The sequence below is a fragment of the Saimiri boliviensis genome, chromosome 2, assembly GCF_048565385.1.
Source record: "Saimiri boliviensis isolate mSaiBol1 chromosome 2, mSaiBol1.pri, whole genome shotgun sequence".
Classification (NCBI taxonomy): Eukaryota; Metazoa; Chordata; class Mammalia; order Primates; family Cebidae; genus Saimiri; species Saimiri boliviensis.
This window is the reverse complement of record NC_133450.1, coordinates 22,135,410-22,162,204: the sequence shown is the minus strand read 5'-3', so window position 1 is coordinate 22,162,204 and position 26,795 is coordinate 22,135,410. Positions and strand designations below refer to the sequence as shown.

The 26,795-nt window shown below is 39.5% G+C and overlaps 1 protein-coding gene and 1 pseudogene across 4 annotated transcripts in view; both read right to left on the bottom strand.

Moving 5' to 3' along the window:
- SEL1L (SEL1L adaptor subunit of SYVN1 ubiquitin ligase) overlaps positions 1–11,828 on the bottom strand; it is a 59,203-nt gene extending 47,375 nt beyond the window's left edge. For all 4 annotated transcript variants that reach the window (XM_003924619.4, XM_074392877.1, XM_074392878.1 and 1 more), the window contains exons 1-3: positions 11,653–11,828; positions 5,690–5,727; positions 4,724–4,958 (exon numbers count right to left, since the gene is read on the bottom strand). In XM_003924619.4, the coding sequence (XP_003924668.1) occupies positions 4,724–4,958; positions 5,690–5,727; positions 11,653–11,722 (343 nt within the window). In that variant the 5' untranslated portion in view covers positions 11,723–11,828. The remainder of the gene's footprint in view (positions 1–4,723; positions 4,959–5,689; positions 5,728–11,652) is intronic.
- Positions 11,829–20,502: 8,674 nt separating this feature from the next.
- LOC120364221 (5S ribosomal RNA) lies at positions 20,503–20,623 on the bottom strand (annotated as a pseudogene).
- Between the last annotated feature and the right edge of the window lie 6,172 nt (positions 20,624–26,795).

Here is a 26,795-nt window from a genome sequence, read left to right as displayed (position 1 = left end):
GCCTAATGTGTATGTTTGTCTTAGTTTTTAAAAGGATTTTAAAAATAGAAAAAAGCTTATACAATAATATATAAAGAAAATATTGTTGTATAGCTGTATAATGTTTGTATTTTAAGCTAAGTATTACTACAAAATAGTCAAAAAGCTAAAAAATTTATAATGAAAATATAAGTTTATAAACTAAAAAAGTTACCATAAACTAAGGTTAATTTACTACTGAAAAAAGTTTTGAAGATAAATTTAGTGTAGCCTAAGTGTACACTGTTTAAAAAGTTTACAGTGGTGTACAGCAACACCCTAGGCCTTCACATTCACTCATCACTCACCACTCACTCACGGACTCACCCAGAGCAACCTTCATTCCTGCAAGTTCCATGCATGGGAAGTGCCCCACAGACAGGACCACTTTAAAATCTTTTAAACCATATTTGCATGTGCCTTTTCTATGTGATTTAGATATACACATACTTATCACTGTGTTACAACTGAGTACGCTATTCAGTACAGTAACAAGCTGTAGAAGTTTGTGGCCAAGCAGCAGTAGGCTATACTATATAGCCGAGGTACATAATAGGCTACATTAGCTAGGTTTATGTAAGCGCACTCTGTGTTTGCACAATAACAAAATAACTAGTGATGCATTTCTCAAAATGAATCCCCATTGTTAAGTGACACATGACTGTCCTGCAGGATCACTGGGGGACTGGGTCCAGGACCTGGCCTGGTGGTACCAAAATCCGTAAGTGTTCAAGTTGCTTAGATAAAATGATGTAGTACTTGCACATAACCTATACAATCCTCCTGTATACTTTACATCATCCCTAGACTACTTCTATTACCTAATATAATGTAAATGCTAGTAAATAGTTGTTTTACTACATTATTCAGGGAATAATGACATGAATAAGAGGTGTGAACATGTTCAGTACAGATGCAACCATCCCTCTTTTCCAAATATTTTTAAATATTTGGTTGAATCCATGGATAAAGAGGACTGATTTTATATAAGAATCCATGAATTTATAATGCTTGTGATACTGTGAAAAAATATTTGGTCTTCAACCTGTTTCCAGAAATATAACTCTTAAAACCCCTGGAATCTCTTGAGTGATAAGAATGTCTTCTGTATGCTAATGAGACAATTGGTGGCTGGAGGCTCCTAGATAGCCTTGGGATGGGACTTGGTTGCCATGAAAACCAACCATTAGAGGGTTGGAATTTACAGTCCTACCCCCCAACCTCAGGAGGGCAGAGGATTTAAAAGTTGAGCTAATAAATCAACCGCCAATGAAATCAATCATGCCTGTGTGACGAAGCTTCCATAAAAACCCAAAAGAGCTGAGTTCTGAGGGTTTCTGGAAAGCTGAGCACATGGAGATTCCTGGAGGGTGGGTGGCGTGGTCAGATCAGAGAGGGCGTGGAAGCTCCCCAGCTCTTCTCCCATAACCTGCCCTACGCCTCTCTTCTACCTGGCTTTTCTTCTCTATCCTTAGTAATAGCCTTTATAATAAATGTAAATTTACATTTACATTTATTCATTTATCATATTTCCCAGAGTCCTGAGTGCTAGCAAATTAACTGAACCCAAGAATGGGGTTGTGAGAACCCTGATTTATAGCCAGTCTGTCAGAAGCACAGACAACCTGGGGCTTGTGACTGGCATCTCAAGTAGTGGGGACTGGCTTTTGTGAGACTCAGCCCTCAACTTGTGAGATCTAATGCTATCTCCAGGTAGACAGTGTCAAAATTGAATTAAATTGGCAGACATCCTGCTGGTCTCTGCTGGAAAACCCTCTGCAGAACTGATTGCTTACTTGGTACGTGGAAAAATACCCCCAACATATCTGGTGTCGGAAGTGTTAACTCGGTAAGAAAAGAGAAAAAAACAAAAAAACACACATTGGTTTGGTTTTTCCTATATCCTTACAATGCTCAAATACAAAGCACAACAAAACAAATACAAACAAACAACAACATACTCATTAGTCTCTTTTGAAGACTGCTTGGGCACCAAATTCTCATTTCCAAACATTTCAAAGGAAAGAAACAAGGAGTTTATCTAGCTTTTCCTTGATGAGACCACATTTCAGGGTAATCAAAGACTTGATCAGAGAGAATTCTTTAAAAAATAATCCCAGGATGCAGGAGGAATGGCAGAATTATAAAGTCACCATTTTTGCAACCCCTAATAAGTAAAAGATCCAGACAACAAACATAAATGGTTGTCAAAACCTCTAGGCAAAAGATCAATGAGGAACTTTACAATGGTGAGATAAAACTGATACCACTTGACATCACTGATTAATCTTAACATCAGTAAAAGTACGAAAATCAGACACTACATGTCTTTCAATGTAATGCATAGAAATTACACAACACCACCTAAGAAATACTCTCAATAAAAAGACAAAACTAAATCTACCCATGTCTCTAGAACTAACTCCCAGTTTATAGAATATGAAGCAGATAATGGAACAAGCTCAATGACATTACAAGGACATGACCAGCTAGATCCAAAATGTGGGAAATAGTATAGCACAAAGGACATTCTGCATTTCTTTAGCAAATAAAATGTCAGTTAAAAACTGGGGAGGGGCCGGGCGCAGTGGCTCACACTTGTAATCCCAGCACCGTGGGAGGCCAAGATGGGCAGATCACTTAAGCTCAGGAGTTCGAGACCAGTGTGGTCAACATGATGAAACCCCATCTCTACTAAAAATACAAAAAACTTAGCCAGGCGTGGTGGCACACACCTGTTATCCCAGCTACTCAGGAGGCTGAGGCAGGAGAATCTTTTGAACCTGGGAGTCGGAGGCTGCCGCGAGCCAAGATCATGCCATCGCACTCCAGACTGGGCAACAGTGAGAGACGTCATCTCAAAAAAAAAAAAAAAAAAAAGGTAGGGGAGGGAGAACAGCAAGAGATTAAGAGAAACCTAGATCTTAGCTTGGAAACTAATTCAAACAAAAAAATTGTAAAAAGACACTTGAAGCAACTAGAAAAATTAAACAGTCTGGATATTAGGTAATAAAGGAGTAATGGCTAATTCTGTGATTTTGCTGAAAAGAAAATTCTTGAGAGAGAGAGGTAGGTAAAAGCACATGTGGAATTTGCCTTAAAATATTCTAGGCAAGAAAAAAGGGCAATTGTGTGTAGGGTAGTAAAGATGAAACAAGACCAGCAGAATGTTGATGTCTATTGAAGCTGAGTGAGGGGTGGTAAGGGGGGGGGTCATTTTGCCCTCTACTTTTGTGTATGTTTAAAAATTCCTCAGGCTTGGTGATGTCTCATGCCTGTAATCCCAGCACTTTGGGAGGCCAACGTGGGAGATCACCTGAGTTTGCGGCTGAGGTGAGCTATGATCATGGCACTGCACTCCAGCCTGGGTGACAGGGTGAGAACATGCCTCTAAAAATATAAAAACTAAGAAAAATAAAAATAAAAAAGTAAAAAAATCCCTAATTAAAAAATGAAGAATGAATTAAATTACTGAGTAAAAATTTTAAAATGGTAATACACACTTGGCTGAGGTACAGAGAAAGAGGTATTTTCAAAGGAAGTAAGCAGATTTACTTTTCTGAAGAACAATTTAACAATGTGTACAACTGTCTTTTAAACTTTTACATCCAATTCAGCAAATTTACTTTTAAGAATTCTAAGAAAATTTTCACAGATATACCCAAAAATACATCTAAAATGATCTACTGGCAAAATGTAAACGTTTTGGTTTTACGGTATCGTATATTTACATATCAAATTTTTTATAGCCATCAACTATCGAATTGCAAAACAATGCTAAGTGACATGGGAAAATGTTTATGGTAAACTGTTAAATGCAAAATGCAGGCTGCAAAATAGCATACACATTTTGACCCAATTTACTTTTCTTAAAACTATTCGTACACCTAAAAAAGTCTGAGAGAATACCTTCCATGATGTGAGTAGCTGTTTTTTTCTAGCTGATGGGATTCAGGTACTTTTAATTTTTAAAATTCTGTGTTTTAAAAGTTCAAATTTGGATCAGTTCTTTAGAGTGGCTAGTAATGGAATAATAAACAGAAATAAACAGATAAGGCAGTGATCGTTGAATAAAAAACTAAAGGACTGAAGGGTAGCAGGACATGGTAGAATCGATACATTAATAATTAATTTCTAAAAGGACTGATATTTAGAAGACTATTGTGAAAAAGAACAAGTTTTAAATTGAAAAGTAGAGGTTTCAAGATGGTGAATGTTAGAATAGGACTGAAGTACACAAACGCTTCAACTGCAGAGGGATAGACACCTCAACTAAATCACCTAAGATGATCCACAAGGTTCTTGTAGCAATAATCCTACCACAATCCTGAAAATAACCACAGTGGCATGTTAGACAATTCTTCCTGAGTTTCTGTTTTGTATACTGCCCTGACAGATTATTTTTTAAAATTTATCAGTGAGAAATACATTTACATACTGGAGTCCAAAAAGAAATATTAGGATATTAATAAAAAGATAAATGCAATCCCATCTATTGAATTCAGTTTATGTAACTTGGGTCAAATCTGTTAAGTGAGTAACTTTGGTATATTAAAATTTAGAAATTCCCAAAAAAATACACGCTATATATTATTTGTGGGTAATAATCATTGAAGCCAATCTTCTTCACCTTCTTTATTCATTAGCCTAAAAATTTCCATTGTCTCCTAAATAAATAAAAAAGCAAGAAAAATATCCAGACTACCTGGTTTCCGTACTTTCTCTGGCTCTTCATAGTCCCTGTTTTCTGGATTTGGAGACTCTAGAAAGCTCATATCTTCTGTGACACTTTCCCCCTCCTGGCTCTTGAGGCTATCTTCCTCTTCTTGAATAGAGGATTCTAATTCGGATTCTTCTGAATCAAGAAATATTTGACCAGCAACTACTCTGCCTGCAGTAGTAGTATGGTCCTTTACTGACTCATCTGATGTCAAAGTAGTCTGAAAATATAAAGTATTTTTTAGTTACCAACAATGCCAAGACTCTCCCCAGTCCTATTTGACCATTATTTTTACTAATCCAGGTATCACATCTCCTTTAGTTCCCTCAAATGCCACACTCACTCATCTCTATAGGCTTTGGCATGTGTCCATCACGTGCCTTCGTTACCTGCCTAACTTGCAGTCTTTTTGAATTTCAACTTGGATGTTATTTCCCCTGGAAGCCTGCCTTCATTGCCAAAGTCTGGGTTAGCTTCTCCTCCACATGCCCTCAACATACTTATACTTCTACTTCCTGCTTTTATCTACATTCCCTCAAGTCTAAAGATCAGAGCTCATCACTAATTGCAGGGTCGGGCTTGGTTAGTACTCAGATGGGAGAGCTCCATCAACCAGTAAGTGCATTAACTCATGGGATTTATTTTTGAAAACTGCTAAGTGGAAACAAATGACAAAGGTTAAATCTTTGAACTTAGACACACACACACACACACACACACCCCCCACATTCAAGTTGAAATGAAATATTTACTATTCCCTCTTGTAGGTCAGTGATTGTTTTCTTCCTCCAAATAAACTAGAACTAATATTAATACCATCTGTTTTTTTCTGTCCTTTTAAATTTAATTCTATTACTCAAAAGTTGTAGATTTCATATCATTTTTAAGATACATAATTCATGCTTTTAAATTGGGCAGAAAATACTGGCCAACATGCATTTTAGCACATACCTCGGAATCTAAGGATTCATCCTGGTTGCCTTCTTCATCTGCAAAGAAATTTTACGACAATTTAGTAATCTTTCTTGTTGGGAAATTTCAGTTACTATTAAAAGCAAACATTTGAAAAGTATTGCAAGTAATAATCAAACAATGGATATACAAACGTAGAATTATTTTAAAGTTAGCTATACTCAGCAATTTTTCAGAAAAGAACAAGTGAAAGGAAAAAAAAATGGGCTGGGGGTTTAGTTTCTTTCTCCTGTGAAGACATTAGCTTCATCTGTTAACAAAGGTAGGAGGACCAACACCATTCACCAACAAAAAACAGGTATTTCTTCACATTCCATCCAATTCTTGTGAGTCTACTTAGTCTATTTCTTAGAATGAGTTACTAACTTCATAAAAATAAATCTCTTATTTCATACTCCGGGCTTCCACCTATTCTGTTTCTCTGCTCACGATCTTGAGATAGAGTAGCCCATGTTAGTGCTAAATAGCATTTTTATTGTTTACTACTAGTAGTAAGGATGGAAACTAAGAATTATTGTTTGATAGCAGAGTTGCAAAACAAATATATTTATGATTTGTGTTCTACTTTTCTAACAGATAAGCAGATGCAGGTAAAAAGCACCATGATCCTATCACGTATTTACTCAATTGAGAGCTATATATAAAGAAATCAATAGCTTATATTAAACAATGAAAACAGCCACTGGTTACACCTTTCTTACAAATTCACACAGCCTGCTTTGGTGTTGCCTGGTTACATTAATTTTGCTTCTGTTACTCTTTGCATGTTTTCTCACTATTAATTCTATTCTGGCTGCATGTTACGCTTCTTCCTGCACTTACATACACACATGCAACAACTCAATGTTCAGAGACAAATGCTTGATTTTTGTATTCCTTGCTAGTTTAAAACAGCAAATCTGTCAGATCATCCTTAAGTTTCCCTCTTGCTCTTCAAATTACCTGATTTTATTCAGGAGTGAGTTTCAGTATTACCTGCTCTGTAAGCTGTATAAGACATTAACCAGTAGACAAAAATGCTATAAGACCATGTGATTTTTACTAGAAAATATGGTATTATAGTTGTCATTTATACTTCACTCCCTATTGCTGTTATCTTAAATATTATTTGTAATTTATAACTCTCTAAAATACAACAAAAACATGTGTTGGAGTTTATTATCAAAGTACTGAGCTAATGCTAAGAGTATAACCAACTCAATTACGCACAAAATACACAACACTATCTCACAGTATTTCTTTTGAATATTTGAGAAAACTAGTCCACTAGTGAGGTTCTGCCACATATGAAAATGCTTACAAGTCAAAGGAAATTTAAATTACAGCTACTACTCATATTCATCCACTTTCAGATTACCTTTAAAGTATGTATTACTTCTGGCAGGTGGAGAGAAGGGTATGGCACATATTAGTCCCATAGTGCCCATAGCATTAGGCAATGATGTCAATTAACAATTGTCCTTCATGCTAACTTATTTGCAAGTATTACCCAAAGCCCAATTTCTAACATGTGGTTCAAATTCCATTCTCAGCAAATCTTTGAATAATTAAAAAAAATAATCTCTGTATCGAAGTTGTATTCTAAGTACATGCATTTAATCACAAACTTGAACTAGTTAATATATCAAGAACAGACATTAAATACTGAAACTTTAGATTAGTTGGAACTCTAAATCACTAAATTGCTAAATTTAGTACTGCATCATAACAGGTTACATAGGTAGCTAAGATGTGAATCATACAGACACTCCCGTAAATACATTTAAAGACATGTACATTTCACACAGTACAAGCTGTTAGGACTTAGAGCAGCAAAATGTGTTTTGGAACTCCAAGAAACATGATTTGTGACATCGGGGTTATTTCATGTGAATTGCATCATGTTTCTCTTTCTCTTCCTCTCTCTTCACAACTAGGACTACATATTAACACTACCAGTAAATAAGATAATTCTTTCTCAGTTACTAAACTGGGAAAGGCTACCCCAGATGGTAGTCTCAAAGCATAAGCTATTTTCTTTTTCAAACTGATACACATACTCACACAACACTTTTTAAAGAGTTGTTTATAACCTAGGAACTTCTGATATGCAGTATTCAGGAAAGGATTAAAGAAACTGAAGTTATGAATAAATACAAAGTAAACAGTAATGCTTTCATCTGAACACAGATATCAAGCAACAAGAAAAAAATGCAAAAGGATCAAGTTATGCATTTCTTGCTCATTAGCATCACATCCAAAATGTAATGGCTTACATTACTTTATTAATTGTACACCTTCCTTTGAAAAAGACCAGTTTTTATTTTTATTGTATTGGCTAACAAAACTGCAAAGTACCAGAGATATGCTTTAGGAGAAAAGTAATCACTACAAAATCATTTTTCCACTCACTATGTAAATTAAACAGACTGATACCTTCAAACACAGGAAGTCTGAAGAGTTTGGTGAAGAGAGACCAGATAACCTATTTTCTGCTTTAACTCTGAATCGGTACAGATCCTAGGATATTCCTGATTCTAAATTTCTTCAATTCTGAGGCCTGGAGAGGTAGGTCTGGAATCTGGCTTCATCACACATATTAATTCTCACACACATGGTTCAATAACAAAAGCTTGCTCAGCCTCTGTTTCTCAATCTGTCAAAAGGGGATAGGTAATACCTCTGCCTCGTTGACTCACAATAATGTTTTAAGGAACAACTAAAACAGTGAAATCAAACATCCTCTGCTATCTGATAACTACTCCCTGAATTTATAATTATTACCTGAAATACCTGGTAGTGGACCTAACTAAAATAACATTGCTTGGCACAAAGGAAAAAAAGGTGAAGCCATTTCCCTCTTCCTGCCAAAAATAAGAAAACACGCATTTGTGAGAAAAATGATAGCCTTTTCACCATTATCCTGAGAAAATGAAATTTCTTTTTTGTCTCCTCCTTTAAATTTACGCATAGGAAAAAGAAAATGTTCCTACTATTAGTCACAACTTGTGAAAAGTGTTATCACTGGGCAATTTCCTTTCTGTATACTTAAATAAACCTAAATGGGATGGCCTACTACCTGGGCTATATAGTGTAGCCTGCTGTTCCTAAGCTACAAATCTGTACAGCATTTGACTATACAGTATACTGTAGGCAACTGTAACATAATGGTACATATTTGTATACATAAACATAGCTAAACATAGACAAGGTACAGTAAAAATATGGTATAAAAGATTTAAAAATGGTATACCTGTCTAGGGCACTTACCATAAATGGAAGTTACAGGATTAAGAGTTGCTGAGGGTGAGTGTGAATGAATGTGAATCCTAGGATGTTACTATACATTACTGTAGACTATAAACACTGTACACTTAAACGACACTAAATTTATTTTTTAAAAAAGTAATTGTGCTATGATGTTACAATGGCTACAGTATCACTAGCTGACAGGAATTTTTCAGTTCCATTATATTCTTACAGGGCCACCATCTTACATCAGGTCCACTGTTGACCAAAACGTTATTATGTAGCATACGATTATATCATAGTTCCACATGCCTCTAAAACACGGTATTAGATAACAGGTACCAGAAGTAACAGAATCAAGATTCTCTCTTGGGTTAGAATACTTTACCTGGATTGATGCGACCTGCCCTGGGTAACCACTAACATTCCAACACAAAATTATCACCAAAAACTTGATTTTTATACTGGAGTAAAACTTTAAACTTTGAGGCTGAAATCCTGTGTAAATAAACACTTCAGTGAATGAAAATGACAACTGAAAAATCACTGCTTAATTTATACAACTTTATTTTACATGGTTTTTTTTTTTCTTTTGAGATAGGGTCTCATTCTATTGCCCAGGCTGGAGTGCAGTGGCATAATCACAGCTCGGTGCAGCCTCAACCTCCTGGGGTTCACTCCATCCTCCCCCTACCTCAGCCTCCCAAGTAGTTGGAACTATAGGTATGTGCCACCACACCTGGAGTTATGTAGATATGGGGTTTCACCCTGTTGCCCAGGTTGGTTTTGAACTCCTGGGATCAAGTGATCCTTCCATTTCGGCCTCCCAAAGTGCTGGGATTACAGGCATAAGCCTGGTCCACACAGGCGTTTCGTGATATATGAACTTCATGTGAGCACAGTACTGTCTCTATTACCTTTTAGCATGCACATCTAAATTGTTTCAGTTCTGGCTAAGGCTTTTTGCCTTTACTATTGAAATGTTTTGGCACAGCTTTAACTATGATGGAAATCAGAGCAGACATTTCTTGAATACAGTCCTCTACCTACATCAATACAACCCAAAGATTTAATATATCAGTGTTGAGTATTTTATTATAACATCCTTAAAGCCCCAACTATTGCTCTTCAAGTATCATTTCCACTGACATGGAGCTCTAAGTATATGAAACATAGTCAAAGAAAGACAAGAAAATTTCTATGCTTTAGTTTTTTTTAAAAAACTCTGCCAATTAAATTCAGAGGGATACACACCGTGCTCTTTCATTACTGTAGTTCTCTTCAGTGTGAAGAATCCCTCATGGAGATTGTTAATCTATGTATACCTGAGCTGTTCCAGACCTAAAACCACATGTTTAACAAACCCTTAAGAGAAATTCTGATGCAAGAGGTCCATGATCCAGCAGGTACTCTACTCATTAAGGTCAACAGCTTCATTTATGCTTTTTGATCAAATATTAAATAACTGCTAAAAGTGCTTTAAGAGTTATGTACAGTCTAAAGATCTTGTCATTAACTCAAACCATCACCATTACTGGAGGGAGGGGGGCCGACCTCAAGGAATGATGTTAGCAGTAAAGTAATTAGCACAGGGTTGGTGCTTTTGAAATGGTATTTCAAACCACATCATGGATAGAATTTAGGTTTAGGACTCTTATTTTAGAAGCAGAATGACGTTATGGCATTGATTTACCACTAGGACAGGTAATTTGGGGATTCAAATAACCATCTGGGAATTTTCTGTTATAAAAAAGTTGACATTTTTTTTTTTAAAGTTGACATTTATACTCTGTGTTGTTCCCCCAAAACGTAAAGCCACAGAGCAGCGGTCCTGTTAACTGAAACAGATTAAGATTCCAAAGTTTTACTGTACTATTTTTTCTTTATCAACACTTAGAAACACCAAGTTTTTCATGAACACTCTCAAAATGAAAGTTTTCAAATGTAGGCAGATTAAAACATTAAAAAGGGGGTAAAAAACAGAATCAGAACAAAAATTCGCTAATTGGAAAATCAATTCAAAAACAAATTTCCATATCTATATAAAGTGCATCTCATAAGAACCAAAATTTTCCTTCAAATCATAAAATCACTGTCAACAAACATGGGGCAACTCAGAAACACTGTCACAGAGGTCACTGCTTTCACAGGAAGGTTTCAAAAAAGCAGAAAGTGGCTACGATGAGATCAAATATCTCCGTTTTGAAACAGACAAACAGATCTGGGACCATCTCAGGTGTTGAGCAAACTCACCCAACTACTGTCAACATCCTGGTCTGGAGGGATCCTCCTCTGCCCCAAAGTGACAGCTCCAGGTTTGTCAATTATTTAACTTACAGTTCACAAGCCCAGAGTTCCAGACCCGATGCAACACATAATCTACCCCAGGGTCGAGGAAGCTCCCCTCGGGCTCCTGTGTCAGGGTTCATTCCCTTGGAGTTAATTCCTCGTTCGAGAGAAAGAGTCGCGTAAAGTTTGTTACGTGGGAGAGAGGTGTGGGCAGGGTGACCGCCCCTTCTTTTTCTACCCAACTCCACCTCCCTAAATAACCCCTTTGGCGCAGGCCAAGCAAAGCCAAAGAGCGAGTGACAAGCCGGTGCGAGGTGTGCCCAGGGAGAACCGGGTCCCGAGCCTGGAGTCCCCACGGCCCCGCCGGCGGCAGAGGCTGGGGGGCGGCGGCTCTGGGCCTTCAGCCCGAGGGGGCGGATACTGACCCGTGGACGCCGAGGCCGAGCTCAGCAGCACCGCACAGAGCAGCAGCGTCAGCCCTATCCGGACCCGCATCCTGCTCTCAGGGTCGCTGCCAACCCCTAGAGCTGTCGCCTTCGCCTCTGCCACCACCGACTCAGGTGCCGCCGCCTCGCCGCTGCTCTTCCTGCTCTAGTCTCCCTCCTCCCCTTCCCAGGCCTTCCTGACCCAGCGCGCAGCCAATCCCCGCCCGCCGTCGCACATGTCTCGTCCAATCACTGTGGTCTCCCCGCCGGCCCCCATTGCTCCGCCCCAGGGTCATCCATTGGCCAATCATTGTACAAGGCTTCCACACCAGCTTTGCCGGTTGGACCACGGTCTCACCGACATGGCCCCAGCTAATTGGTAGCCCATGGGTTCAACCGGAATCAGGGCGTGAGTCAGACTGGGAGAAAAGAGGCTCAGCCAAGACTACAATTCCCAGAATGCACTTCATGTGATTATCGGGGAGGGGGTCGGGGGTGTTCCTGGGAAACGTAGTCCATCGCGGGGCAAGATTTACAAGTGCAGGTGACTGAAGTTAGAATTCAGGTAACAACTAGGCTAAATATTAACTAAAGGCTACGGACTCATAAACCTTTTAAAACTGACCCAAAGTAAATATTAAGGAGTAATTTTAAGAACTTTTAATGTGTTTAGCATTTCTTCCTGTTTTATTAAAAAAATTTAATTGGGCATAGTGATATAAGTACTGAGAAAAATGCCACAGCTAGTTGAATTTGAGGTGTTTCTTAAAACTTAGATAAAACAGTACCCTGAGGTACAGACCAGGTAGCAACTCACTACCTGTCCTCCTTTCTCCAACAAAACAAAAGGAAATACATCCACCCAGTATAGATTATCTCAATATAGTATTGTCCACCAGACAATAATCATCTGGAAAATGTGCCAACAGCCTTTGAAAAATTATTTTAAACGCTTGTCCTCATCTATCTCTTCTTATGCCTTGCATTGTTCTCTTCTTTCCTAACTAAAGTCAGGAGAACAGGTTCATGTGTGTGGAGGTAGAGGTGGCAGTGATTGCACTGCAGGCATGGATATATTCTAGGTAATAAGCACCAATTCCAGACATGTTCCAACTGGGTAGCAGAGCAGTGGCTTGGTGTTCCTGTCCCTTCTTTCATCAAACCGTGTCATACTGCTTTCCTTATCATCCACCTACAGTCAGCTCTGAGACCTAGAACCTAGTCCAGCTAAGCGAAGGGCTTTGGAAAAGTCTCTGCTGGCCATCTATCTTAGCACTTCTGGGCGTTTCTCTTCCTTTTTATTCTTTTTGAGAGAGAGCCTTTTATCTTCAGGAGGATAGTAAAAAACCATCCACAGTTTCTCATTCACATTGGAAGAGATGAAAGAAAGAATTCTCTCCTCCAAAAAACTTGTCTTTTCTATGACAACCTCCTTGACTCTCATCATATTGTCACTAAGGATTCCTCTGATTATAAATCATAGTAATATCTGGTATATTTTCCTTCCTTTTCCATCTTATTGATAATCAAGTTCTATCAACTTGAACTATGTAATTTTTAATCTTTAAAATTTTATTATGTATCTCTGTTCTCTTCCTCCCTGAAACTCCCCTAATGGCTTTCATTTTCTCTCACCTGGATGATGCACCTCACTTCTAGCCATATTCGCTGACACCATTCTCCCTTTACTCTAACCTGAATCACATATCACGGCCAAATCAATTTTCCTTAAACACTGCTTTCACATGCCTACTGAAAATTTTTAACGGCTACTTTTTTCATAGAATAGAAACATATTAGAACTTATTCTATTTACAAAATAGGAACCATGCTGACAGTTGTACTCTCTTAGGGAAGTACTGAGAAAGAAACTTCTGCCTTCTACAGAAGAGCTGGTGATTATCTATTTGATTAAAATTGGAGAAAGTTTACTGCGTAGTTAAGGCCCAACTTCTTTTTTCAGTTTTGTCTTTACTGAGTACATCTTGTATTTAAGGCTTTGCGCTGGGTGCCGCATGGACCAATTAGCCGCTTCTCTTTTACTCTCCAGATTTTACATTAACACAATCATGTCTTCCTAAGGGTTCCTCTACCTTTTCTCCAACTGCCTTTGTTTCTTTTTCTTAGCCATAACTCTGGCATCCTTCCAAATTTTATTTGCATTTCATCCTGGATCACGCTTCTCCAAACAGCTCTGTCCTCATCAATCTTCATTTCTCTAAGTATCTATTGAACACTCACAACCTTGCCTTACAAACAGATTGTAAACTTGCGGAGGGTGGATATGATCATGTGATTCTGGGTATAGGTATATAGCACTGGACTTGCCACCACTAGCACTAGATAATTATTTGTTGGTTAATAGATATGTCTTGCCTGTCTCTTGTGGGATTCAAAAGAGAGATGCAGGATAAAAGCGCTTCCTACACTGTAGAATGTTGTACAAATAGTTGTTGCTTATCGATTACTTGGTTGAGGCGTAGGAGGAAAATTAATTTTATACCCTTAATGTAAAAAGGGTTTACAGCTGCTAGAGCTTTTGCCTTTAGCCAGCAACGAGTAACTGACATGCTCTGAGAATGCTAATAGGACCTGACTTTCTGAGGAAGTTCCAAGTCTCCAAAGTAGGTTTAGAATATGCTGTGGGAAAGTCAGATTTATTTTATCAGCCTGCTACATTGCATGAGATTAATTAGAAAAAAGGCTGTGAATTCTCCGTGGCTTTATCCAGTCTGTGCACACACTCCCCAAGGCTCCCTGCCAGCATTCCCAGTTAAAGTTATGTACTTGTACAAAATGTTAATATTATTTATTAATTCTTAGACTTATTCAATATTTGCTCAGCTGTCTTTATTCCATGTGTCCATATCAGCATTCTAGGTCATTGTCAAAGATTTCCAAGTTGCGGAAAACCTGTTTGCTCTGCATTACGACACAGCATAGGACTCAAAATTAGAGGTAGGTAATAAACACCTTCTAATGCAGATGACATGGATGTGACCTCATTCCACTGAAATGAATCAAGCAATCAGAAAATGCTGAGAACCTGAAAGTGTTGAGGACATAAACTCAGCTTGCTTTTCACTTCAGGATGGCAAGACAACCTCCGGAGACTTTTCCTGAGAATGGAGCAATTGTCACCAACTCTAGTGGGATATATCCTTTCCTGTGCTGTTCTTTGCATTCCGTTTGAATTGGCAATAGGCAGGACTGTCAGCCTTTGTATCAACGTATCTACCAGGGCAGGATTAGGGAGAAGCAAGAAGCAGAATATTTTTCCCTCAGGGCTTAGAAAAGAATGTACTTTCTTTCCCATAGATGAGGTAAATTAAAGTTTTCATGCATAAATGACAATATAAACTCTTGCATCATATAGTGAGATAGAACCTGGCATTTTCTCCTTTGTAGTCTGAGTTCCTGGAGTAAATGGACAAAGGATTTATACCTTATATCCCTCCTAACTTCAGGATAGTAGATGGCAGGTACCTAATAAGTCATAAAAATAAGTAAAAGTTTGGGTTGTCATTCCAGTTTCCATGATTACAATTAAGAGCATTAAGTTTAGATTGTAGATCATAGATTGCGGAGGAGTATATTTATCTACCAAACCTTTGAAGCTGCTAGAAGATGAAAGGGGGAAGGGGACCTCAGGCTGTTTACCAAGTTTCATCCTGAAGTGACATTTGGTTTGGACAAGTGTATTCTCCAAGCAGTGCTGACTCATACAAGATAAAAGAAAAGCCAGGATACCTTTATACCCTGTATAACTGGGTATAAGAGACAAGGAAGGGCATTATATAATGGTAAAAGGATCAATGCAGCAAGAAGAGCTCTTCACAGAACTGGAAAAAAACACCTTAAACTTCATTTGGAACCAAAAGAGAGCCCACATAGCCAAGACAATTCTAAGCAAAAAGAACAAAGCTGGAGGCATCATGCTACCCGACTTCAAACTATACTACAAGGCTACAGTAATCAAAACAGCATGATACTGGTACTGAAACAGAGATATAGACCAATGGAACAGAATAGAGGCCTCAAAGGCAATGCCACACATCTACAACCAACTGATCTTCGACAAACCTAACAAAAACAAGCAATGGGGAAAGGATTTCCTGTTTAATAAATGGTGTTGGGAAAACAGGCTAGTCATGTGCAGAAAGCAGAAACTGGATCCCTTCTTGACACCTTACACTAAAATTAACTCCAGATAGATTAAAGACTTAAACATAAGACCTAATACCATAAAAACCCTGGAATAAAACCTAGGCAAAACCATTCAGGACATAGGCATACGCAAGGACTTCATGACTAAAACACCAAAAGCACTGGCAACAAAAGCCAAAATAGACAAAAATGATCTAATTCAACTCCAGAGCTTCTGCACAACAAAAGAAACAGTTATTAGAGTGAACTGGCCACCAACAGAATGGGAAAAAATTTTTGCAATCTACCCATCTGACAAAGGGCTAAAATCCAGAATCTACAAAGAACTAAAACAGATTTACAAGAAAAAGACAAACCAACCCATTCAAAAGTGGGCAAAGGATATGAACAGACATTTTTCAAAAGAAGACATTTATGAGGCCAACAAACATGTGAAAAAATGCCCATCATCATTGGTCATTAGAGAAATGTAAGTCAAAACCACACTGAGATATCATCTCACACCAGTTAGAATGGCAATCATTAAAAATCTGGAAACAACAGATGGTGGAGAGGATGTGGAGAAATAGGAACACTTTTACACTGTTGGTGGGAGTGTAAATTAGTTCAACCATGTGGAAGATAGTGTGGCGATTCCTCAGGGACCTAGAAATAGAAATTTCATTTGACCCAGCAATCCCATTACTGGGTATATATCCAAAGGATTATAAGTCATTCTATATAAAGACACATGCACATGTGTGGTCATTGCAGCACTGTTTACAATAGCAAAGACCTGGAACCAACTCAAATGTCCGTTGATGATAGACTGGACAAGGAAAATGTGGCACATATACACCATGGAATACTATGCAGCCATAAAAAAACGATGAGTTTGTGTCCTTTGTAGGGACATGGATGAACCTGGAAACCATCATTCTCAGCAAACTGACACAAGAACAGAAAATCAAACACTGCACATTCTCACTCATAGGCGGGTGTTGAACAATGAGAACACATGGACACAGGGAGGGGAGCATCACACATTGGGGTCTTGGTGGGGAATAGGGGATAAACAGCGGGGGGTAGGGAGGTTGGGGAGGGATAACATGGGGACAAATGCCAGATATAGGTGACAGGGGGATGGAGGCAGCAAACCACATTGCCATGTAGGTACCTATGCAATAATCCTGCATGTTTTGCACATGTATCCCAGAACCTAAAGTACAATTATATATATATAATATAAGTTCCTATTTGAAGAAAAAAAAGAAGTAGAGATATAACTGTTAAGAAAAAGATCTTCAAACAAATGGAATAATATTACTGTAAATGCAAATTACTTGAGAATGAGTTTAGAAAACATTCATGACACAAAACAAGGCTTTTGGACCATTTCCTGTTCTCAAACAGGCTTTCAGCTATGCCATGTTGACATCACATAAATTAAAACCAAAGGGTTGCAGTTGACAAAAATATATATGATATATAAAGATATATTGTATGTAAATTCATGAAAAATATTTTCACAGGCACACACATATATGATTAAAACAAACAGCATTAGAGTTGAGAATAGGCTGCAGACACGATGCCTTCCTCTGGATTATGTCAGTGTGCATTTCCTGAAAACAAGCAAGTTTCATACACAGTTGCAGTACTGTTGTCAGTCAGGCACTAAACGCGGATCCAATACTACTGTCGAATCTACAGATGTTATTCAGATTGCACCAACTTGCCACAGTGACGTCCTTCCTAACAATAGAAAAGCCAAGATCATGAAGTGTGTCCAGTTTGTCACCTCTCATTTGTTTCCTTTCACTTGGAACAGTTCTTGAGGGGAGTATGTGTGTGAGAGAGAGTGTGTGTCTGTGTATGTTTTCCTGAGTCTCATGACACTGGCATTTTTAAAGTGCATAAGCCAGTCATTTTGTAAAATGTCCACTAATTTCAGTTTGTGTCATGATTAGGTTCAGGTTATGCACTTTCAGTAGGAACACCACAGAAATGATTCTGAATTCTCAGTGCACCGTATCCAGAGGCAAATGCTGTTGGTCAGTCCCTGTCATGGCAATGATGATTTTAATCAATTAGTTATAGAGGTGTTTTCACTGTATTTTACCTTTAGGAAATAATAGGTATCTTGCAGGGGATACTTTAAGACTGTGTAACTGTCTCATGGTTTCTCAAACAATTACCCACTAATTTCCCATATATATTCATGATTCTTGCCTGAATGAATAATTATTATGATGGCTGCCAAATGGTGATTTTCTAATTCTATCATTCCTCCTATGTTTATCATTGTTTTTTTTTTTCCTGTAGGCAGAGCTTTGTCTTATTTCTGTATTCATTTAATTAACTAATTGGTGTGGACTCTTAGATTCTTAATTTATTCAATAGGTTATAATTCTTCACTATCATCAGATTATTTCAGATTTGGCTAGTGGGTACCCCTTCAAAGGGACAACTATTATCTTTGTGACATATTCCCATCATTACTGGAGTGCATCCTTACATTTCTGTACTATTTACATTTTTTCTACTTTTCCTGACCCAGCCCTGATAGCAACCATTTCTTCAAGGAGCCCTGCTCTCCCTTCAGTGGAAAATGGTATTTGTATCTGCCAAGTGCTCATTGCCACTAAGGTGCTATTGCTTCTAAAATCTCTTAGCAGATAGAACTGGGAAATATATATGTATGAGCTCCTCTTGTGTGTGTGTGTGTGTGTGTGTGTGGTGTATAGATGTGAGTGTGTACATATGCATACATACAGACACATATACACAACCACACACATCTATACTCATTTCTATATCTATCTCTCTATATTCAAATCTCTGAGTAAATGAATACAAGAGCCACAGAGAAAATAGGAAAAAATATTTGTAGTACATATATTTTAAAGAGAACATATTTCCAAAATACATGAAAGAATCAATAAATTGTAATGAATATATGATAAATACCATGTAGAATAAAACATACATGCAAATTGAATATGTATTAAATAACAAGCAATATAAATATGATATAACTCATAAATATAAGAACTCAATAATAGAAACACACACAAAATATGGGAATGATTTGAATGGGCACCTTGCAAAGAAAATATGCAAGTAGAAACATGAAAAGTTTTTCAATTTCATTAGTCATTAAGGAAAAGCCAGTTAAGATCATAATGAAATATCATTTACTCCAGCTAGAATGGCTAAAATTTAAACACTTCACAATGTGAAATGTTGATGAGGATATGGAGCAATTGGAACTCTCAGATAAAATTGGTAGGGATGTAAAAGTGTACAACTGTGAAAAATTATTTGGCAGTATATCTTATACATTTTAATGTATTCCTATCCTATAGCCCAGTGTTTTATGTTATTATTAAGCATTTGTTCAAGAGAGATGAAATTTATTCATAAAACATGTCATGCAAAAATGTTGACAGAAGCTATATTCACAATATCATTTTATAATAGTGAAGATCTTGGAACAACTCAATGTCTACCTTCTAGTGAAGAGATAAACTGTGGTACATTTTATACAATGAAATGCTACTTGGCAAAGAAAAGGAAAGAACTAATGAAACTAATGATATGTGCAACATCATGGATGAATCTTGTGCTGAATGAAGTATGAAACATTATGCTAAGTGAAAGAAATGAGACAGAAAATAGTACATACGTTATGATTCCACTCATGGAGATCAAAAATAGGTGAAACTGGCGGAGCACAGTAGCTCACACCTATAATCCCAGCACTTTGGGAGGCAGAGGCAGGCAGATCACCTGAGGTCAGGAGTTCGAGACCAGCCTGGCCAATATGGCGAAACCTTGTCTCTACTGAAAGTACAAAAATTAGCCAGGCATGGTGGTGGGTGTCTGCAATCCCAGCTACTCAGGTGGTTGAGGCAGGAGAAATGCTTGAACCTGGGAGGTGGAGGTTGCAGTGAGCTGAGATCACACCATTGTACTCCAATGTGGGCAACGGAGGAAGACTCCGTCTCAAAAAAAAAAAAAAAAAAAAAAAAAAAGAAAGAAAGATAAGTGAAGCTAATCTGCAGTGATAGAGATTAGAATAGCAGTTGCTTGAGGTAAGGGTGGGCAGGGGAAAATTTGACTGGAAAGGGGCAGGAGGGAATTTTTGGGTGTTGGAAATCTTCTATCATCTTATTCAGGTGTGAGTAACACGAGTATACATATTTGTCAAAACTCATAGAATTGCATCTTCAAGATCCAGGCATTTTACTGTATGTTAATTATGCTTTGTGCTAGGCAGAATAATGCCTCCTCCTCAAAGAGGTTCATGTTCTAATCTCAAACCGGTGAACATGTTTGTTTACATGGCCAAAGGAATTTTGCTGATAGCTGCATTAAGCTTCTTCAGATGGGAAGATTCTCCTGTATTCTCCAGACGGGTCCTAAATGTAATTACAAGTGTTTTTATAAGAGGGAAGCGGGAAGGTTAAAGTGCAAAAGAGAAGAGGTGATGACGTAAGCAGAGGTTAGAGTGGTGCCATTGCTGGAAGGCCGTGAACCAAGGAGGGCAGGCAGTTTCTAGAATCTGGAAAAGGTAAGAAATGGTTATCCTCTAGAGCCTCCAGAAAGAGCACAGCCCTGACAACTTCTTGATTTTATCCTTGTAAGATCCACTTTTGGATGATAAAAACATTGTTTTTAATATATATACATATATTTAAAAGCCTACAGCACCTGGCGTTCCCTGGCGGTCTCCCATCTAAGTACTAACCAGGACCTACACCTTGCTTAGCTTCCAAAATCAGACAAGATTAGGTGCGTTCAGGGTTGTATGGCCATAGGCTATTTTTAATATTTTTTAAGAGATGAAGTCTTGCTCTGCTGCCCAGGCTGGAGTGCAATGGTGTGCTCGTGGCTCAATGCAGCCTCAAACTCTTAGGCTCAAGCCATCCTCCTGCCTCCATCTCCTGAGTAGCTGGACTTCAGGTGCATGTTACCACACTTGGCTAACTTTTTTCACTTTTTTAAAGAGATGAGATCTCACTGTGTTGTCCAGGCTGGTCTTGAACTTCTGGGCTCAAGTGATCCTCCCACCTCAGCCTCCAAGTAGTTGGGACTACAGGTGTGAGCCACCACCCCTGACCATTTTTGGACTTCTGATATCCAGAACTGTAAGATAGTACATTGTGTTCTTTTAAGCCACTAAATTTGTGGTAATTTTTTTTTTTTGAGACAGTCTCCCTATGTTGCCCAGGCTGGAGTCCACTTCCCAGGTTCAAGCAATTCTCATGCCTCAGCCTCTTGGGTAGCTGGGATTACAGATGTGCACCACCATATCTGGCTAATTTTTTTGTATTTTTAGTAGAGACGGGGTTTCACCATGTTGAGCAGGCTGGTCTTGAACTCCTGGCCTTAAGTGATCCAGCCAGCTTGGCCTCCCACACTGCTAGGATTATAGGCAGTGAGCCAACACGCCCAGTCAGTTTGTGGTACTTTCTGATAGCAGCAATACAAAACTAATCTATGCCTCATTAAAGAAATATTTTAAAATGCATTACTTAAATGAGCAGTTCCATGTGCTAAGAACAAGAGAAAAATAATGTTGTACAATGGACCTGGGTCCTTCTCTGCATCATGCTGTCTGCTGGCTTAGCAGTAGAACTTCTGCAAGTTATGGAATAACATCCTTTTTCTTTTCTTTTTTGAGATGAAATTTCGCTCGTATTGCCCAGGCTGGAGTGCAATGGTGCAATCTCGGCTCACTGCAACCTCCGCCTCCCAGATTCAAGCAATTTTCCTGCCTCAGCCTCTCAAGTAGCTGGGATTACAGGCACCCACCACCACATCCAGCTAATTTTTTTGTATTTTTAGTAGAGATGGGTTTCACCATGTTGGCCAGGCTGGTCTTGAACTCCTGACCTCAGGTGATCCAACTGCCTTGACCTCCTAAAGTGCTGCGATTACAGGCGTGAGCCTTATTTTCTTAATCTGTAAAATCAAATCATTACACTTGGCTTGCTTCTCAGATATGTCATGAAAATTGAAAGCAATAGAATAAGAAAACTCTGACAATAGAAGATTAAAAAGTAAGGCCTATGATTACGCCAGATTTCTGTCCAGCATAAATGGATATGTGACCATGTGTGGTGGGACAGTTTGAAATATACTTCTTGTGTGTAGGATAATTAGAGCAAGGGGTGGAGGTCATAGGGGGGATTTCTTATCAGCCTGTTCCAATTCATTAAAAAAAACTTTTTACGTTGAAATAGTTTAAGATTCATAAAAAGTTGAAAAGAAGTGAAGGTTTCTCGAGTTCCTCATTACAGTAACTGTTGTGAACTCATGGGCTGCCTGGCACTGTGGTAAGCACTTTACCTAGGGCTTCATATTAACAATAATATGAAGGAGGAACTGTAGTTATTCCTATTTGCAGTCAAAGAAACCAGGGCATGGTCAAATGGCAAGCAAACTCCCCAAGTTTTACAGCTCAAAGTGTAGGAATCAATATTTCACTCTAGCAGCATGACTTCTTCAGACACCAAGCACAAACATGGAAGAGCAATCAATCCTTGTATTACAGAATAACCTAGTGACATTTATATATTTTGCATACAAACATGTGCAAGTATGTATGTGAGGGATATAGAGGAACGCGTAGTGTATGTATGCATGAACAGATATATATGAGAGAGTGATTTTTGTTTTGAGTCAAGGAAAAAAGGCAAAACAGGAATTTTTGAGAGATGGGAGAGTGGAGAGGAAAAAATAAAACCTGGAGACCCTCTTGAAACAGTGGGTATTTTTAGCACTTTTTAAAAGGTGTTGATTAGTTGGCAATTTAGGAAGACATTACTCTGGGTATTCTGTCCTTGAATAGTTTGATGAAGGGAAGTGCATTAGACTGCTCTCACATTGCTATAAAAAATATCTGATATTGGGAGGTAGAAGAAAGGAGGTTTAATTAGCTCACAGTTCTGCAGATTGCACAGGCAGCATAGTGACTTCTGCTTCTGGGGAGGCCTCAGGAAACTTACAGTCATAGCAGAAGTTGAAGGGGAAGCAGGTACATCTTACACGGCCAGAGCAGGAGCAAGGTGGATGGGGAGGTGCCACACACATTTAAACAACCGGATCTGTGAGAGCTCACCCACTGTACAGAACCAACGGGGGATGGTGCTAAGCCATTCACGAGCACTACACCCGCATGATCCAGTCATCTCCCAGCAGGTCCCTCTTCTAACACTGGGGATTACAGCTCAACATGAGATGTGAGTGGGGCACAGATCTGAACCATATCAGGTGTCAAAAATCAATTTCAATTATTTATGGGCTCACCAATCAACCTTGGAAGTTTAGTCATGGAGCGCATGGGACAGGTGCTCCCCGTGGTGAGGGCCGTCTTCCTTCCTCAGCTCCTCCACGTGTCTTAGCCAGGTCTGCACCATTTACCTCGTCAGAATTCCTCAGGTATCAAGCTTACGATCTGATTTTACTATTTAATAGCAATTAAATTCATCTCCAAGTTCTGGTAATTCTCTTCCCCCAATGGCTCTTGAAAACTTCTCTGTTTTCCATTTCCACCATCACCATCCTAGTCATAGTGCTTATTTATGTCATAGAAACTCTCTGACAGACTCATCCTCACACTCATTTTTCTCCAACTCTTTTGCTTAAGAAGTCGTAAGGTTTTCCTGTAACTTTGTGCAATGAATTTATCGTCCCCTGCTTGACTGCTCAGCATCTTTTCTCCCTCCACTCCTTTACATTTCCAGTCATATTTTCCCGTTTTCTCTAAAGCATATATCCTACTTTGAGGCAATTCACCTGCCTGTACTATCCCGCCCCTTTCTTATATCTTCCCGCTAGCTGGACAATGACACTTATTTTCCAAAAATCTTCCTTTTCAAAACCCAACTCAAAATTCACCTTTTCTAAGAAGCATACATCTAGTTTAATCCTTTTTTGTTTGTTGGACTTTCTCCCTTTTCTGAAATAATCCTTTGTGCCATTTTAGTTTATATTATTTGCTCTTACACATTTTTGCTACATATTTATTCCAAAATTATCATTGGGTTGCAATGAGGCAAGTGTCATGTACTGCAATATATGTATTACAACACAGAAAATCTGTTTATTGTGAAAAGATGTTGGCAACCCAACTAATGGGCTACACATATTCATTTTTAGCTCTACAATAATCCATTAGAAGAAGAAGAAGAAGAAGAAGAAGAAGAAGAAGAAGAAGAAGAAGAAGAAGAAAAGGCACAATAATGGTCTTAATCTGCCTGGGCTGCTGTAAGAATGGGTGGCTTAAAGAACAGAAATGTATCTTCTCACAGTTCTGGTAGCTGAAAGTCTGAGATCAGAGTACCAGCATGGTCAGGTTCTGGTGAGGGCTCTCTTCTTGGCTTGCAGGTGGCTGCCTTCTTGCTGTGTGCTCACATGGTTTTTCCTGGGTGCATAGAACTGGCAAGAGAAAGATCTGTCTCTTCCTCCTTATAAAGTCACCAGTCCTATCAGACTAGGAGCCCACCCTGATGACCTCCTTTGTGGCAGCCCAGACAGATGAGCCCAGATAAACAGATAACAGGAGCTTGCACTGCAGCAGCAGGGTGGATGAAACACAATGAAACGCGATGAAAAGAGGAGCAAGAGCATTCTTCACGGCTCCCCTTCCCTCTCTCTTCACACAGACCTGTTGCATGCTCCTGTGTGCATGTCTGTGTGCTGGGAACAGTCATGCGGGAATGTCCTGGACAGGAAAAAACAATTCCTTCCATGAACTGGAGGGTCTGAAAATAAAATGTCCTGCCTCAGTTACTGCCTGGGCCTTTTGAGGCATCAATTCCATGGACCCTCCTTATACCATCAGACAGAGAGAAGCTGTGAAAAACATGACATGACATGACTAGGCACAGGAGGGTCCCAAGTGTGGCTTGGGGATGTCCAGGGGATCTCAACGTTTTTATACAACTTGGGAAGGCAGAGTGGAGAGTAGAGGATGAGAACCAGGAGGCTAGTTGCTGGGAACTGAGATGGTGGACCACCCAAACCATCTGTTATAAAGGCAGATGGCTGAAGTCTCACACAATCTCCTACATCGCAGGGCCAAGCTGTGAGCCAGGTCAGAAGTGGGGCGAAGGGCGCGGGGAGGCAACGCTGGTGTTGGGAGAACTCGCAACACATTACTGTAGAAGGGGACTCCACTGGAGATCAGGGACTGAGAATACCCCCTTCCCCTACTGGATGTCGCTATGTGATCGAAACTTCCCTGAATGCAAGCTATGCCTTGCATATGGGGAGGGTGTGTGTATGTAGGAATAGATCTCGGATTGATTCGGTTTAAAGCGAAGGTGACAAAACCAAAACGGCAAAAACATTGGCTTTATCACACCTAGGAAAAGGTCTGATAACGACTTTTTCCTAAGACCACACAAGTCATCTGCTATTATTAGTGAGGCTGCTGGCCTCCACTTCAGAAATGAAAATGAATTGTAATGCATTTTGTTCACCTCTGTGAATATCCTCACTCATGCTCGAGCTCGCTTACGATGACTGAAAATGAGACGCGTGGTTCTCCTCTTGCTTGCTGCCTTCCAGGGGCGCGGGAACTCGGACATCCTCTCCTAGGTGGGCGTCGGGCCTGCCGACCTTGGACCAGCTCCGTCCTCTGTGCTTGAGGGCCTCGTGGTCGTTACTCGCTGCACTCCCCACTATAGGGTGGGAAACAAGCTGCTCTTGTCAAGGTCAGCTTCAGGAAAAGGCAGTTCCCGGAGAAAATGGCCTGAGGCTCCGGGGACTGTGGCTCTTGGTGACAAACACATGGCCACTTCCTACAAAGCATGCCATGGTGTCAAAATGGCTGAGCCAGGAATGTCCAGAATCATTAACATTACCCTTCTGTGCCCAAACCAGGCCTCTCTTAGGACAGGCTGAGCTTGCTTGCCACGATTGATCTGTGTCCCAAGATTAGCCTCTGCTCTCTCTGGCGAGTCCTAGAGGACTCTGCTTTCCTGCTAGGCGGCTTCTTCTGAGGCTATTTTGCCCTTCCATCATGTTCCATTACATCGCAAAAACAAAACAAGGCTGGGCATGGTGGTTCATGCCTGTAATCCCAGTACTTTGGGGGGCTGAGCTGGGTGTTCAAGACCAACTTGGCCAACATGGTGAAACCTCGTCTCTACTAAAAATACAGAAATTAGCCAGGTGTAGTGGCGCATGTCTGTAATCCCAGCTACTTGGGAGGCTAAGGCAGGAGAATCGCTTGAACTGGGGAGATGGAGGTTACAGTGGGCAGTGATCACACCACTGCACTCTAGCCTGGGTGGCAGAGAAAGAAAAATTTTAAAAAATTTAAAAATAAAAATAAAAGAACACCCCCGCAAAAAAAAAAAAACAATAAAACAAAATACCTTTTAAAGTCTTAGAATAGTTTTAGGTTTACAGAAAAGTAGCAAAGCAGTGCGGAGTTCCTGTATCTTCCACACTCCGTTTCCCCTTATTGCTAGCATCTTATATGAGTGTGGTGCATTTGTTACAATGAATGAACCAATAACTAAAGTCCTCACTCTATTTGGCTTCCCCTTGTTTTACCTAATGTGCCTTTTCTGTTCCAGAACCCCATCTGGGATACCACACTGCCTTTCATCATGTCTCCATAGGCAACTCTTGGCTGTGACAGTTTCTCAGATGGTCCTTGTTTTTTATGACATTGACAGTCTTGGGGGGTACTGGCAGGACATTTTGCAGAATATCCCCTCAATGGGGATTTTTTTTTTTTTTGAGATGGAGTTTCTCTCTCTTGCCCAGGCTGGAGTGCAGTCGTGAGATCTCGGCTCACTGCAACCTACACCTCCCGGGTTCAAGTGATCCTCTTGCCTCAGCCTCCTGCGTAGCTAGGACTACAGGTGCCTGCCACCATGCCTGGCTCATTTTTGTATTTTTACTGGAGACAGGGTTTCACTATGTTGGCCAGGCTGGTCTTGAACTCCTGACCTCAGGTGATCCGCCAACCT